Source organism: Nymphalis io, chromosome 28, assembly GCF_905147045.1.
Source record: "Nymphalis io chromosome 28, ilAglIoxx1.1, whole genome shotgun sequence".
NCBI classification, from domain to species: Eukaryota; Metazoa; Arthropoda; class Insecta; order Lepidoptera; family Nymphalidae; genus Nymphalis; species Nymphalis io.
The window spans coordinates 5,125,904-5,142,833 of NC_065915.1; the positions used below are offsets into that span (position 1 = coordinate 5,125,904).

A 16,930-nucleotide genomic window follows, 5' to 3' on the forward strand; every position below is an offset into this window, starting at 1 on the left:
GTAAAGTGCATTAGTCTCGTAGTAAAATCATAGTCAGAATATACAGTTAAATTAACAGCTATATAAATAAAATCGAAAAAAATAACCTGATAAGTTCAACCTCATAAGCTGACAGGACATTGACAACATCTATGGTAATAGACGAGCTGACCAAATCTCGCGTTGCTTAAATCCATTTTCTTCAGCCTAAGGTAGTCGTTGAAAAGTCCATAATTTACATCGGAGTCTGAAATAATAATGATAGATAGAATCAATGTCATGAAAGGAGTAACTATGCTAAATTTTAAATCAATTAGACCTATAGTTTCGGAGACCTCGTGATGAGTCAATCGATGGTATTTCTTTTATATATTTTATATAATACTTGTAAACTCGTTTCTTCTTTTTTATGTCTTGTTTAATCAATAGCCGACTAATCCAGGCACACACATCGCCGCTGCTCCTTCAAACTCATCACAAATCAACGTACTAGAGAGACGATCGTTTTCTTTATAGAATCGGTCGGTATAGGCGGACGAGTATATGGTCCACCTGATGGTAAGTGCTCACAAACGCCCATAGACATTGACATTGTAAGAAATGTTAACCAGTTCCCGAGGTTGGTGACGCATTGGCAACGTAAGTGATGGTTAATATTTCTTACAGTGTCAATGGGTAATATATCTATGGGCGGCGGTGATTACTTACACTCCAATTTACTAGCCCGCACATACTAATATTATTGATTCGTAAGTAACATAACTCTCTCTGTCTGTATGTTACACTGTTACGTTTAAGCCATTGATGATATTTTTTATAAAAGAAGCTTGAATTACCGATAACATGTGTGAAAACAAGTTCTAAATAAAAATAACATAGTGTAACTGCTGGCCAGGGTTAGTATTTATATAGAGATAATATAAAACCTTTTTCGTCATAAATAAAATATAGTAAGGATAAATTTTATTTATTATTTATATAACATAATAATAGTTAACAAGCATCTAAGCTCTATATAAATCTCGTTTGCGATAGCGCGATTATATCAGTAGCATTGAAATGTCAAAATGAGGTTGATCAATAACTATCGACTTTTGTTTTCGATGTATCGATTATTATCGATTATAATTAATGATTAATTATAATATCGATTTGAATTATTCGTGCGTGTGGAATTTAAGTACATCATAGATATGTTTTTAATTCGATTTTATAAGTAATTACCATCAGTAACAGCCTGTTAATGTCCCACTGCTGGGCTAAGGCCTCCTCTCTTTTTTGAGGAGAAGGTTTTGGAGCTTATTCCACCACGCTGCTCCTATGCGGGTTGGTAGAATACACATGTGGCATAATTTCAATGAAATTACACACATGCAAGTTTCTTCACGACGTTTTCCTTAACCGTCAAGCACGAGATGAATTTAATTTATAAACACAAATTAAGCATATGAAAATTCAGTGGTGCTTGCCCGGGTTTGAGCCCACAACCATCGGTTAAGAATCACGCGTCTAACCACAAGACCATCTCGGCATCACCATCACGCGTGCTATTCTACGAGATCACAAATGGGCCACTTGATAGTAAGAGGTCACTATTGCTTATAGTATTAAACAATTTGTTTCTTTAATTTCGAAAAAAATATTCAAAAGCTTACGTTATATTATAATTTATAGTCCAAACTGGCGGTGACTTTACATTAAATTTTACGATTATTCACCGCTGCGCCATCGGCTCAAATAACTTAATCAAAGAAAATGCAAATGACCGTCACGGGACGTCCGGCAAATGTGAAACATTGAAATTGAATGGTTATTGAATAAATTAATTATATTTTAAAGAAATACCATTTAATAAACATGTCAAATAGATAATAATATTATATACGAAGCATATACGCATACACACAAGACAGTAAAGGCATGACGACATAGCATCATGCCGTTTTCCGTCCCGGCATACGAAATCATCGATATCATGCAAAAAGTAGCCTAGTGCTAGATTGTAAGAGATCCAAGACAGCGTAGGATTTGCTTTTGATATAAAAACGGACTCGCAAAGTGGTCACGGGATGTTAAGTGGGCACCACTATCCATTGGCGCTGTAACAAATATTAACAAATCCTTACATCACCAATCCGCCACCAATCTTGATAACTCAGATGTCAATTGTCTTTAGTTACACTGGCTCAAATGAGAACACAAAAATACTATATTACTAAAATATCTGAGTGTTAACTACTTAGATGGACTTACAAAGCCCTACCATCAAGTAAAAATTTTTAGTTTAGGGTGCCGACCTTTGATCGAAATGGTAACGAATATAAAAGGTTTTTTTACATGAACAGTCCCTCGGTATAAAGTTAGCTAAATATATTCACCTGCCAAAATAAAGAAATACATTATAATATTATCATCATGTAAGAGAGCGGGTCGCGCATACCGTACCGAGGTCGTATTAAATTTGAATTGTTAGAATTCCTTTGTAAAATGTAAAAAATTGTGCCTTCAAAATTTTGGTGCATTATTATTTGGGTATTATTATATACAGTAACAGTAACAGTAATAGCCTGTTAATGTCCCACTGCTGGGCTAAGGCCTCCTCTCCCTTTTGAGGAGAAGGTTTTGGAGCTTATTCCACCACGCTGCTCCAATGCGGGTTGGTAGAATACACATGTGGCAGAATTTCAATGAAATTAGACACATGCAGGTTTACTCACGATGTTTTCCTTCACCGTTAAGCAATTATAATCAATTATCGTTATTTATAATCAACGATTAGATATGGATTAAATTTTATATACTCAATAAAAATAGATTATTAAAATGGAACTTCCGGTTTCTGACATAATAGCGTAATGATATACTTTACTTATTACAAGTCAAGCAACGATTCGTTTTGCTTACGGGTAGTAAATTTATTAACGACACACAATGAAAAACGTTTCGTAAGTTTTGACGAGGCATGTCGCGTCTGACGTCATTCACAAACACCTATAGGAAAGACTAACTTAGTTAAGCTTATACATCAACTTTTAAGAATAAGGTTTGGAAATTCTACTCGACGCTGCTCTAAACCTATATTGGATAGAGGTCCATCATAAGTGGTTTTCTCTCGATATTTTATTTATTTATTTTATATAATAGGCAGGCGGACGAGCATATGGGCCACCTAATGGTATGTGGTCACTAAAGCCCATAGACATGGGCATTGTAAAAAATGGTAACCATTGCTTACATTACTAATGTGCCACCAAGCTTGTGATCTAAGATGTTATATCCCTTGTGCCTATAATTAAACTGGCTCACTCAACCTTCAAACCAGAACACAACAATACCAAGTACTGCTGTTTTGCGGTAGATTAGTGGGTGGTACCTACCCAGACGAACATGCACAAAGCCCTACCACCAATGAAACCTCCCGACCGAATATAATTTTAATCTCAATCAAAATGTTTTTATTCAAATAGACTTTTACAAGTACTTATGAATCGTGAAGCGCTACCACCGGTTCGGAATGTAATAATAATATCCTTTTTTTATAGAATGGGAAGGCGGACGAGCATATGGGCCACCTGATGGTAAGTGGTCACCAACGCCCATAAAACATTGGCATTGTAAGAAATGTTAACCATCGCTTACATCACCAATGCGCCACCAACCTTGAGAACTAAGATGTTATGTCCCTTTTGCCTGTAATTACACTGTCTCACTTACCCTTCAAACCGGAACACAACAATACCAAGTACTGCTGTTTTACGGTAGAATATCCGGAGATATTTTTCACACACGGCCATCTAATCCCAAATTAAGCTTAAACAAAGCTTGTGCTATGGAAACCAGACAACTGATATACTACATAGACTACTTTTCTTTTGTAAATACATACTTATATAGATAATGTAGATTCTACAGAGATGAACCAGCAAGAAACTCATTACTTACTCTTTTTTTTGAAATACAAACTCACTCAGTTCCTACACGAGGTCCAGCTATCATTCATCCAAGAATTAATATAACAGAAATATATATCAAACTAAGCAATATTATACTGTTGTTTAGATAATGATGTTTCTTTTAGTATAAACTGTTAAATTGCTTAAAAATTTAATTAGTTACTACCTTTTGTTTCTATGTTTGTTTTTGTTCTTTATTTAAATATTTCTATTTTTATTTTATTTTTGATTTGTTTATTTTTTAATTGTGTTATGGAATGGCGTATTCGTTTTAATTTAATGTAAAAAAGTGTTTCGTATATGTGTTATATACAACTGTTGGAGATCCAAATAAATACAATTTAAATATGGAACACTCGATATTAAAACATAAGTCGTTCTTAACAAGTTTTTTTTTTATTTCACAAACCGACATGTTTAAGGTGGAATAAGTGAGAGGTCGATCTCGTATCGCAGTGCATTAGGTTAAAACTACTTTCAGATGTAATATTAGAAATAACCTAAGGTTATACTAATGTTATTATTATAACTAATATCTATAATAGATATTCATTTAATAAAAAAGTCCTATGTATCTTTTTTTTTTAATATCTTTTTAAAATGTCAGGAGGTATTTAAATGGTTCAGTTATATGTAAACAGATCATAATCTTGCGTGAATTATATTTAAAAAAAAAATTGGCAAGTATGTGTCAATTCATTATCTAAATGACGTCATAAAAGTATATGTAAGATATACTGATAGCTAGGTAAGCATAATCATCAACCAATGGTTAGCCACTGCTGGACATAGGTCTCTCCCAAGTGGCGCTAAATCTCTCGGCTCTCTTCGTATCCAGTCGGGTCCCGCCGCCTTTTTTCGGTCATGGGTCCACCTGGATAAAAGACACATTATGCTGCGTTTACCGATCCACAGTATACAAAAATGCGTAAAAAAAAAAAGCCGAGATGGCCCAGTGGTAAGAACGCGTGAGTCTTAACCGATGATCGTGGGTTCAAACCCGGGCAAGCACCACTGAATTTTCATGTGCTTAATTTGTGATTACAATTCATCTCGTGCTTTACGGTGAAGGAAAACATCGTGAGGAAACCTGCATGTGTCTAATTTCACTGAAATTCTGCCACATGTGTATTCCACCAACCCGCATTGGAGCAGCGTGGTGGAATAAGCTCCAAACCTTCTCCTCAAAACGAGGAGAGGAGGCCTTTAGCCCAGCAGTGGGACATTCACAGGCTGTTACGGTATGTCATAATAGCAGCCCAGCAGAGGGACATTCACAGGCTGTTAGGGAGTATACAAATCCTAAGGTGAAGGGTACTAAGTTATATGTATTTGTTGTAACTAGCAAAATCCGCGGCTTCGTCAGCGTCGAATTCAGTCTGTGTCGAAAATCCGTCAAAATCTGCTATTTTAACGTACGTACATACTGCATATTTGAATTATATATATAATATATTTAAATTATTAGCTAGCAGTAGTAGCGGTATAAACAAGATTTGGTAACACACAAATAGCGGCAGAAAGAAAAAGAGGCAGTTATTTTGAAATCACGGATACTTTCATTTTAGTTATTTTATTAAAAAAAAAAAAAAAACATGTTTACGTAAAAATTTATAAATAAATCATTTTTATATATCAACGCATATTAAATATGATATCGTGAGCAACCTTTGCTATATAAAATAAAAAAAAAAAAACAATCCATTGACGTCTGCGAAAATATAACTGACCTTTTGAAAAGTTCCCGCTTAGTCACGTCTATTACTTTTGTTTTTCAAATTTTTTTTTAAATTTAAATACATTTAAAATAATAAAAAGTACTAGATAATTATTTAAACAATATACAATCAATGAAATTGTTTTATCAGTATTACGCTTTCTCTATAGAAAAAAGAATTTATTTGATTAATAACATTAAAGCTATATCGACGTTACTGAACGCTGATGGTGAGCTGGTGACGTTTATGGCTGTATACCATATGAAGATACTGGTTCTCCTTTACTTGCATATGCGTCATTACTGGCTACATTGATTAGAAAAAAAAACTATAATGATCTTGCGATTTTACCCCTATTTATTTTTAAAAAGAATAATAAAGTTAACTCGATAATGAAGGATTCCTTTTGATTGAGTTTCAAATCCATGGATTGGGTAAATAAAAAGTTTTAGGGGTTTTCTTAATAGCCGCTCAGAGTTAGATAATTATTTTCGTAAAGACTCGTGCTTTGGATATCGTGTCATGGTGTAAGTCCTGCGTCTCCTTCTCATTAGTATATGGAGGTGATGGACAGTAGTACACATGTGTTTACACTGTCACCTGTGCACCAAATATTTTGGTCCAGATTGGTAGCCGTTATAGAAATTCGAGTGAGCCGAGATGGCCTAGTGGTTAGAACGCGTGAATCTTAACCGATGATCGTGGGTTCAAACCCGGGCAAGCACCACTGAATTTTCATGTGCTTAATTCGTGTTTATAATTCATCTCGTGCTTGACGGTGAAGGAAAACATCGTGAGATAACCAGCACGTGTCTACTTTAATTGAAATTTTGCCACATGTGTATTCTACCAACCCGCATTGAAGCAGCGTGGTGGAATAAGCTCCAAACCTTCTCCTCAAAAAGGGAGTGGAAGTTTAGCCCAGCAGTGGGACATTAACAGGCTGTTATATGTTGTACTGTACTGTTTAGAAATTCAGTTAGTTTCAGTAACTGCATAATTATTTTTTATTACATAAAACCTTTTCTTTTTCAAACAATGACTATTATAGCTTAATCAGTTTGGACACTTCAGTTTCCCCCATTTTCTAATGAACTATTTGGTAAAAAAATAATAATAAACATGACACGCTACTTATGCGTTCGGGGCACGTGGTATCCAGCGGAAACTGGTTTATTTCGGTTTTAGCCAATGTGTGTGTTACTTTAATACAAACGCAAAAACGTCTCCAGGCTGATTTACCTGTATTTTTATTAATAGTTGTCTAAAGTAACGACAGTTCAATTATTTTTATTTGTTTTTTAATAGCAATTTTTCATACTTTGAGTAAAGAGTTCGTACGTATGTTATATATTACTATTAAACTCTTCGAAACATTTAGTTTTATGACGTGATATCTTCATCAAATATATATATATATATATATATATATATATATATATATATATATATATATATATATATATATAGATATTTATATAATATTTTTTATGTAGTAAAGGTTTTTATTAAGCAATTTTTATCATTTTATTAAACTTTTCGCCCTTGATAATGATACATAGCAGGCATTTGAATCATATCGTGATAGAAACGCCCTCTGGCATTTCGTTTTGTTCCCCATTCTTAAAACGACTTTAGGACAAGTAACAGTACACAATGATTTTATTACGGATTATTTAACGTACATCTGGGTTCAAATTACAATTCAATGATATTTATTATCTTTATTAATAAATGAGACTTTTTTGCTATGCCTAATTAAACTACTAATCCAGTATATAAAACTTATATCAGAAAATGCAACGCGTTTTGGAGAAAGTTTTAGTACTTGTATATAACACTACTAGTGTTATAAAAAAGTAACCTTTCTCCTCGGGGTTCAAGCTTGGTTCATACCATTTTTATCAAAATCGGTTCAGCGTTCTAGCCGTGAATGGCTGACAGGCAGAAAAAGCTCCTTTCGCATTTATAATATTGGTATTTATTGTATAAGTGGCTGCGCTTCGCAGTTGCATCCGTTTTAAGCTTATATTATTGATGTCACATACGTGAATTTCATGTTCTCATTATTTAATATATATTATACTGTTGTTTATTTACTTATCAATTTACTACTTACTTATTTTTTTTTATATTCGCCGGGAGGGCAAATGACTCTACTCCACCTGATGGTAAGTGGTAGTAGAGTCCAAACGCGACGACAGCCAGTACAGACGAGAAAAACGTTCTGCACTAGCCGCATTCGCTTTGCCGGCTCGTAAAATGCTTCTTCACGCCTCGTTTGAAGGAACCCGGGTTGTAAGAGGAGCGGAATACGTGAGCTGGTAAGAAATTCCATTTTTTGGTAATGCGACAAAGAAAGGAGTTGCCAAATTTCTTTGTTTGCGATGGAATTGATGTCACAGTTAGGCGGTGACATCGAGAACCAGTTCGTGTGGACTTAAGAAGGAAGCGGGAAGCAGGAAAATTATTGTAAAGGATGAGATATAAAAAAAAGAATCCCGCTGAGTTTCTTTCGCCGGTTCTTCTCAGGTCTGAGGTGTTTATTTCCGAACCGGTGGTAGATTTATGACAATCAATTTATAAGAAAGTGTAACGCTTCTATATTGAATAAAGATTTTTACTTTGACTTTGACTTATTTGTTTACGTAGATTTTCTGCCAACATGCAAGTTATATATACTTTTTTATCTTTAATTATGCATTTTGATACTATGGTTTAAGATTATAGTAATAACTAACACACAATGTAATTTACAATCATACGATACGTCTCTGTCATACTATCATAAAAAAAGATTAATAAAAAACAACTTGCATTTATTTCAATAATTTGAAATAATTCTGAACGCATTTTCTTATTATTCTAATTTCAAATTATTTAAACGCATTTTTTTAATTTACGATATCTGAAATTTATGTTTTTGATATTATGTAATAAGATCAATGTGTTACTTAAAATAAAAGTAGGTATATAATATGTTATTACATTAAATTATATAAATAAAAAAAAGTCCCTTGAAATTTTTCGATTGTATATGTGTTTTGAGGTATGTATGTAATTGTGTATGGGACATTGTAGCTCCCAAACGAATGGAATGAATGGAATGATTTTTTTTATATCGGTGGTTAATTAAAATATTGCCAAATTGGCCAGTCAGCAAATGTCACGTAAAGTCACGTAACTACACTAGTATGTAAAGGACAGTGGATGACCACAAGGTTCTTGTGATCACGACCTTTGTAATATGCGAAAATTGATACACTGATCTGTGGAGATTGTTATGCAACAGATACGAATTCATTGTAGCCATAAAATTGCCGCTAATAGACCTGATGGTAAGTGGTCACCAGCGCGAAATTGGCGCTGCAAAATTAGCCATCCCTTACATCGCCTATGCGCCTTATATAGCCTCTACATAAAATTATAATTATTATTGGTGGTAGGGCTCTGTGCAAGCTCGTCTGGGTGGGTACCACCAACTCATCAGATATTCTACCGTTCTAAACAGTAGTACTTGGTATTGTTGTGTTCCGGTTTGAAGGGTGAATGAGCCAGTGTAATGAAAGGCACAAGAGCATAACATCTTAGTTCCAAAGGTCGGTGGCGCATTGGCGATGTAAGTGATGGTTAGCATTTCTTACAAGGCCAATGTCTACGGGCGTTGGTGACCACTTACCATCAGGTGGCCCATATGCTCGATCGCTTACCTATACTATATAAAAATATATATATTGTACAAGTTTAAACGTATACATTAAACAAAAATCTAAAAAAATCTTATCCGACTGTTTGATCCTGAGCGTTTCGTATAAAATATATAATATATATATATAATAAAAAATACTGTTTTATCTGAGCTACTTTTAGCCAAAAGATACTATAATAACGATTTATTTATAAGTTAAAAATAATGTATTACTAATATTGTAGTGGTAAAAAATATTGGTTACATCACACATAACGCTGTCACATCTCGTTACCAGCTGGTACATTCTAAATTTCAATGGTAATCTCATGTTATTTAGTTCATATAAGTGTTACACGCCACACGCGTGGTTAAATAGTAATTTATTTATTTATTTAATATTTAATTAAATATACAATGTTGAAAAGTATTGCTATGTTTTTAATGGGTGAGTTTGATTATCAGTTATATTTTTTTATTTTTTTATTCAGCCTTTTGCTGTCCACTGGACGAAAGCCTCCCATAGAACTCCAAACATCCCGATCGGTATCAGTTATATGTTTTTTTTATGGAGTTACTGAGTTTTGGCTTGGTTTTTCTCGGTAGAATTTATCCCAACCGGTGGAAGCCTGACTTTAAGTTTGATTACGATTTAAATAAAAATTACTTGGATAAACAATATTCAATTGAATCTTATCCAAATTAAATTTTTCATCATTTGAAATTTGGAATATAAATTTTCAACTGAATTAAGAAATTAAGGTCAAAATTAAGGGGGTTACAAATCATATTTACATTTTAGCCGTACCAAGTCGACATTATAAAACTACTATATACAAAAGTATGTCTCTCTATTAATGTACTAAACTATAAGACAGATGTTTAAATTATGGAGATAATCTTTGTTTTGTAATAGAGTAAGAGGGATTGCGAAATTTTATTTTAACGGGCAAGCTCAGCGTCTCAATTTCATATTTCTCTAAGACGTCTTTTAAGTATTAATATGTTCATATTATAGGATGGTATACTTTTCACGAAAGTATGAGTGTATGTACATGTAGCGCAAGTGTAATAAAAATTAAATATTATAAATAACTATTGCACTTAATAAAGTGTTCCGTCAATTATTTGAAAACTGATTCATAAAGACCGTCTTCCGTATGTTATAATATTTTTATGAATACATTAAAACATTAAATATACACAAATAAAATTAAAAAAAAAATAGCTGTAAAAGTATTTCGGATGCGAGAATGCCAGAAGCATTTTCCCTTTGAATCGAAATTCCGATCTTCTGGGCGAAATATGAACAATCTTGCCGCCAGTGAGGCGATGGATTATTTGCGATTAATATTTATTTGTAGTCACATTGATTCTATAAAAAGGGATGCTCGATAGTATTACGAATCATTCTATTGTGAACTACCGTAGTAAACTGTAACTCTTTTGGTGTACAATAAAGAATATTCTATTCTCTTCTAACGTAGTGCAAAGATCAACTGTAATAAATAGTTGACGGAATTCTATAGAACCAGAAACTCTAACATACATACATATATTTTTTAAATTTTCAGCGAGCGGTAAATACAAGTCGCGTTGTATAGAATTTATTAGTTACTATTTTTAATTATAAATATAAAGTTGGAGATTTTATTTCTTTTTGTTTGAAAGCGCTTATCTCAAGTTCCAGTTTATTTAAATAACTAGTTGGTAGGTCTTTGTCTTGTACAAACCCCGTCTGGGTAGGTATCTACCACTCATAAGATATTCTACCGTTAAGCAGCAATACTTGTGTAGTTGCGGTTCCGGGGTTGGTGAGCACTTACTATCAGTTGGCCACTTGCACCAATTAAAATTGCAAAAATCTTTTTGGGTTATATTTCTGGGGAAAATTACATGCCGTATAGCGTTATGCGTTGCCCATGGAGCCGGTGCAATAAGGTTTAACGTGGGTAAAAACGCCCAAAGGAGCCAATCTGTATACGCTTATAGAATTTGTTTTCTTTTAAAGCAAATTAATTAATTAAAAAAACAGGTTGATAATATTTATACAATTAGGACTAAGCGATTGTATCTAGGCCGTTTTTATTAATACTTAACAGCCACAAAAAACATTACACGTTTTTTAAACAGTTTTTTTCCTCTAAGCCAATATATCAATAAGTTGAAGGGTAACTTGACAATTAATTAGATATTAAAATATTATTTATTTTTAACTAGCAGATACCATCACACGTTGTCTTGTCGTTGAGAGTTTGTTGAGAAGGCTTGGAGTTTATTTCACCACTCCTCAAAAGAGGTTGGATACACATGTGGTTGAATTTTATCCGACACATGCAAGTTTTCCTTCACCGCCGCGCCCATGCATTATAAATAAATAAGCACATGAAAACTCAATACTGCTTGGGTTTGAAGCCGCAATCCTTGTTTTAGATTCACGCATTCCAACGACTGGACCATCTCAGCTCGCTTGTGATTATTATATATAAATAACCGTATCAAATGGATAGCATATACATGAAGTGTATAATATTAAAATGGCAATAAAAAATAAAGACCTAAACTAAGGCTCTTTTTTGTTGCTTCGTCAAAATCAAAATATACTTTATTTAAGAAGCTCAAGAAGCATTTTTGAATTGTCATTTTACAATTTTAAATATAAAACTACCACCGGTTCAGAACGTAATTTTCACCGAGAAAAACCGGCAAGAAACTCAGAAGTTAGTCTTTTTAACAGCCAAAAAATTACATGGAATAATCATATGCAGTTATATCTATATATACTCGAATATATATATTCGACGGGCCGGTTGGCGTGGTTGGTAGATACTTGCAATCCACGCCGAAGGTTGTGGATTCGATTCCCACACAGGACAGACATTTGTGTGCCTGAACATGTCTGTTTGTTCTAAGTCTGGGTGTAATAATCTATATAAGTCTGTATTTACAAAAGAAAAGTATATGTAGTATATCAGTTGTCTGGTTTCCATAGTACAAGCTCTGCGTAGTTTGGGATCAGATGGCCGTGTGTAAATAATTTCCCAGGCTATTATTATTATACAGTACAAACATCAACGAATACTAACTCCGTGCTCTTCTATCATATATATGTATGTTTTTATTTAATTATAATAAGCCTTTTTTGTAAAAAAAAATACCACGAGTTTTTTTTTAGTTATTGAATAGAAAACGAGCGACAATTACAAAATATATGTTGCTTAGTATTTAAAGATTTGGCGAACAAGGCGCAAAAAATACCCATAAAAATTATAACAGACAATCATCTCCACATATATTGTACAGTCAAACATCAATACTTAATATTGTTGTGTTCCGTCTTAAAGGGTGAGGTAACCAGTGTAATTTTACACTATAGCAGTTATTATCGCTCACATTTTGTTTCTGATCTGATATGATGTTTTTTAAATGAAATTATTATTATTTATAATAAAAGTTACAGGCACAAGTCTGCCTAATATTATGGTTTAAGACATTTATTTCTCAAAAAAGAATACAATTCACTTAATATGAGAAATATACGTTAATCATATAAGTAGATACAAAAATTATGGAAGAAGTGGTATTAGTAATTTCTTAATCTAGTTTGTTATAATTTACCATTGTCGTAGGTGGGTAAAAGGAAAAAAGTAATGCAACTATTACGTACCGTTTACATGACAAGTTTACGGCTATTACATATTAATTTTTATTTATTTCTATTTTAAATACTTATTTATATATATTGTTGCATTTGGCAACCTTCGTCAAGTCCTCCAGTCGTCTATACCGCAATGTTTGAAGAAGAAAGTCTTCAACCAATGCGTCTTACCTGCCATGACATACGGTGCCGAAACGTGGACACTAACTGCGGGACTAGTCCACAAATTCAAAGTCGCTCAGCGTGCTATGGAGCGAGCTATACTCGGAATATCTTTGAAGGATAAGATCAGAAATGAGATTATCCGGAAAAGAACCGAAGTCACCGACATAGCTTGCAAAATTAGCAGGCTGAAGTGGCAGTGGGCTGGTCACGTATGTCGTAGGACCGTTGGCCGTTGGAGCAGACGAGTCCTAGAGTGGAGACCACGAATCGGCAAGCGCAGCGTAGGGCGCCCTCCAGCCAGGTGGACCGACGACCTTAAGAAGGTGGCGGGCACCAACTGGATGCGGAAGGCGGAGGACAGGGAGCTTTGGCGCACCTTAGGAGAGGCCTATGTTCAGCAGTGGACAACGATTGGCTCGATTGATTGATTGATACATTGTAAACAATTATATATAAATATATAAATAATAAAAACTACCTCGTTTGTCTAGTGGCTTGATAGAAAGCCGCAGACCCGGAGATCCTGGGTTCAATTCCCAGGTTGCGCCAATAAAAAGTTATTGGGTTTTTCTGTCACAAAATTCTCAGTAGCAGCCCGGAGTCTGGAATTTGGAAGTGTGCACACTCCCGTGCCTCGGAAAGCGCGTAAATCCGTTGGTCCTGCGCCTGAACTCTTTCCGGTCGTGTCGGATTGCCGTCTTATCGGATTATGAGAGTTAGGGAATAGAGAGTGCACCTGTGTTTTCGCACACACTTGTGCACTATAATATCTCCTGCGTAGTTGGCTAATCTCTCTTGAGATTGGCCGCCGCGGCCGAAATCGGTCTGGAGGACATCATTATTATTATTTCTACTAATCTAATACTAATATTTTATTGTAAAAACTATTACTCATATTTGCAGTGGAAACTTCGTTGCCTATTTGCAGATTGCTTATATCCTTCGAATAACAAAATACGTAATTTTACAGCGTTAACTGCCGTCGTCAGTCAGCATCCCAAAGACTTTGAGTACTATCACATCTTGCATCTACCCCATGACCCGCCACTCCATCCCGTATTCGAGAAGGCGCCACCAACGCGCTTCACTTGCGAAGGGCGGACTCGGGGCTATTACGCTGACGTTGACAGCGGCTGTCAGGTAACTAGAAAATGAAAGAGATAGAAAAAAATCAACCTCATTGTTTACAATGTCACGCATAGTTCATTCGATTAAGTAACATTTTCATCATCTCATCTCATAGAATACTTGCAAAAGTCATATCATTTTGAAGTGAAAATTCTTAGGAAGCATTTAACGTTTAAGCACTTTCGTTACATGAGAGAGAGGAAAGATATGACGTAGAAAGTGAGAGATTATATATATTCTAAGTTTCAATTCTATCACGTCCATTTTTTTATATAAGATTAATGAATCATTCCAGGCATTTCATTTCTGCTGGCGTCAGCGTCTAGTCAGTACGGATTTATGCACCAATGGAACGCTGTTCAATGAACAGTTTCAGGTAAAGGAAATAGTTTATTTTATTTGAAAAGGCGCATCTTCAGTACATATGCAAAATACTTGATAATTCGAAACAATTAAGTAATATATATACTGGTGGTAGAGCTTTGTACTGACGGTAGAGCTTTGTGCAAGCTCGTCTGGGTAGGTACCACTCACTCATCAGATATTATACCGCAAAACAGTAGTACTTGGTATTGTTGTGTTTCGGTTTTAAAGGTGAGTGAGCCAGTGTAATTACAGGCACAAGGGACATAACATCTTACCCAAGGTTGGTGGCGCATTGGCGATGTAAGCGATGGTTAACATTTCTTACAATGCCAATGTCTATGGGCGTTGGTGACCACTTACCATCAGGAGGCTCATATGCTAGTCCGCCTTCTCATTCTATATAAAAAAAATTATAAATGTACCAATTCTAGGTAACTTACTGTCTAGCTGTTTGACAAAAACTAATTGTTATGACGACCCGGTTGGCGTGGTTGGTAGAACACTTGCCTTTCACGCCGAAGGTTGTGGGTTCGATTCCCACCCAGGACAGACATTTGTGCGCATGAACATGTCTGTTTGTCCTGAGTCTGGGTGTAATTATCTATATAAGTATGTATTTACAAAAGAAAAGTAGTATATGTAGTATATCAGTTGTCTGGTTTCCATAGCACAAGATTTGTACAAGCTTAATTTGGGATCAGATGGCCGTGTGTGAAAAATGTCCGAGGATATTATTATTATTATTAAACAAAACTGATTTTGATTATTAGCCTTACTAAAAAAATGCCCAGAAATATAGTATAAAAAAATAACACCAAATTTATTATTAAAGCTCTATTAGTAGTTAATTTAATACAAATATTATGGTCTTACTTATAAATATTGTTCAGCGGGTAATTTAATTAACAATGTTGTCTTCTTCATTCGAATATCAAAAGAATAATGATAGAAAGAGATAAAGCATTGTTTAACTAAACAGCCGCTAATTTACAAGTACCTACCTTTATACATATATAACAATACGTTTCTTATTCAGGTTTGTGATCATTTCTACAACGTCCGCTGCGGTTCTCCTTACGAAGATTTGTGATAAGCGTGTGATCCTTGTTAAATTTAATTTAATTAAAATGAAATAATAATCTCAAATAGAAAATCATTTATGAAACTATTCCCATTCGATTCTAAGATTAAATTAAAATGATTCCAATTTTTAAAATAACATCTCATGTCTGTGTGTGTTGATTGCAAGTTTTTAAACCACTTCTAACATATTATTTAGCTGAACATTCACGGACACTCGACTATACGATGCAGTCACTTTTTCATATTTATAGATAGTCTGGGAAAGTTGGTTTAATGTTTAATTTTCCCAGCACCGACCATCTAGATAGACATATATTATACATTAAATATTTACATTATATTTATATTACATGATTAATAATTTAAGGTTATTTAGCCTGTATATAGGGAGACTATTGATTATTTTGAATATAAATAAAATAGGTACTTAAATTTGAAAAAATACAATCAAATACAAAAGAAGTATTTCAAAATATTTTATTAAATAGTAAAAACAATGGATCGATTAATTTTAAAAGTTTTACTCAATATATAATTTTATAACAATTTATATAATGTTAACAATAATATAGACTAACACATGGGCAACTGTTAGTGCATGAATTCAAGAATTTAATTAAAATATATTTTTAGGCTGTATAATATTTTCCTTTTTCACCCTAAAAACCAGGCCCATAAAAACATACTTCTGAACAAGCTTTCTCACACGTCTGTGTGTCTCTATAATCTCCTATATTCTACTCGTACTCCTGCTCTTTTAAACTAGTTCTAGCTAGATTAATCGCGTCTATTATCTTCTTCTCTTCTAATGCTATATATATCGCTTCATTAATCGTCCTCATAAGGGGATAATTTCAGAAATTATTTTGTTTTAATCCGAGAATTTGTTTATTCCTTAAATTTCCATATCCGTTCCCTTCCGAGTCAACTGAAATTAATGAATTACGTTTATCTGGTCATCCAGTCAATAGTTTTTGTAACAAACAACATTGTATTGCCATGGTTTAGTAATTTATAATTGGTGGGGCAATTTAATTCCAGGCACAAGTAACATAGTGTCACTTGATTATACAGAAATGTATGATTAATTTTTCAATGCATTTTGGTGACTGTTTAGCATCCAAAACATCGGCGGCATATTTTTAATAATAAAGCAAGTCATCCAATAAGGACATCGAATTTGGCTTGGTTT

The 16,930-nt window shown here is 34.0% G+C and overlaps 3 protein-coding genes across 4 annotated transcripts in view; 2 read left to right on the forward strand and 1 right to left on the reverse strand.

Moving 5' to 3' along the window:
* Positions 1–16,930, forward strand: part of LOC126779134 (probable chitinase 2) — a 155,138-nt gene that overhangs the window by 125,509 nt on the left and 12,699 nt on the right. The window lies entirely within an intron of this gene.
* The window catches only part of LOC126779087 (probable chitinase 2), a 90,255-nt gene that overhangs the window by 46,394 nt on the left and 26,931 nt on the right, over positions 1–16,930 (reverse strand). Inside the window, exon 9 of the transcript XR_007670269.1 lies at positions 16,319–16,666. The gene's annotated coding sequence lies outside the window, so the exon portion shown is untranslated. The remainder of the gene's footprint in view (positions 1–16,318; positions 16,667–16,930) is intronic.
* Positions 9,698–16,088, forward strand: LOC126779152 (U-scoloptoxin(01)-Er1a-like). Its single transcript, XM_050503025.1, has 4 exons — positions 9,698–9,786; positions 14,132–14,301; positions 14,585–14,665; positions 15,692–16,088. Exons 1-4 carry the CDS (start codon positions 9,756–9,758, stop codon positions 15,743–15,745), a joined length of 336 nt encoding a protein of 111 aa, XP_050358982.1. The 5' UTR covers positions 9,698–9,755; the 3' UTR covers positions 15,746–16,088.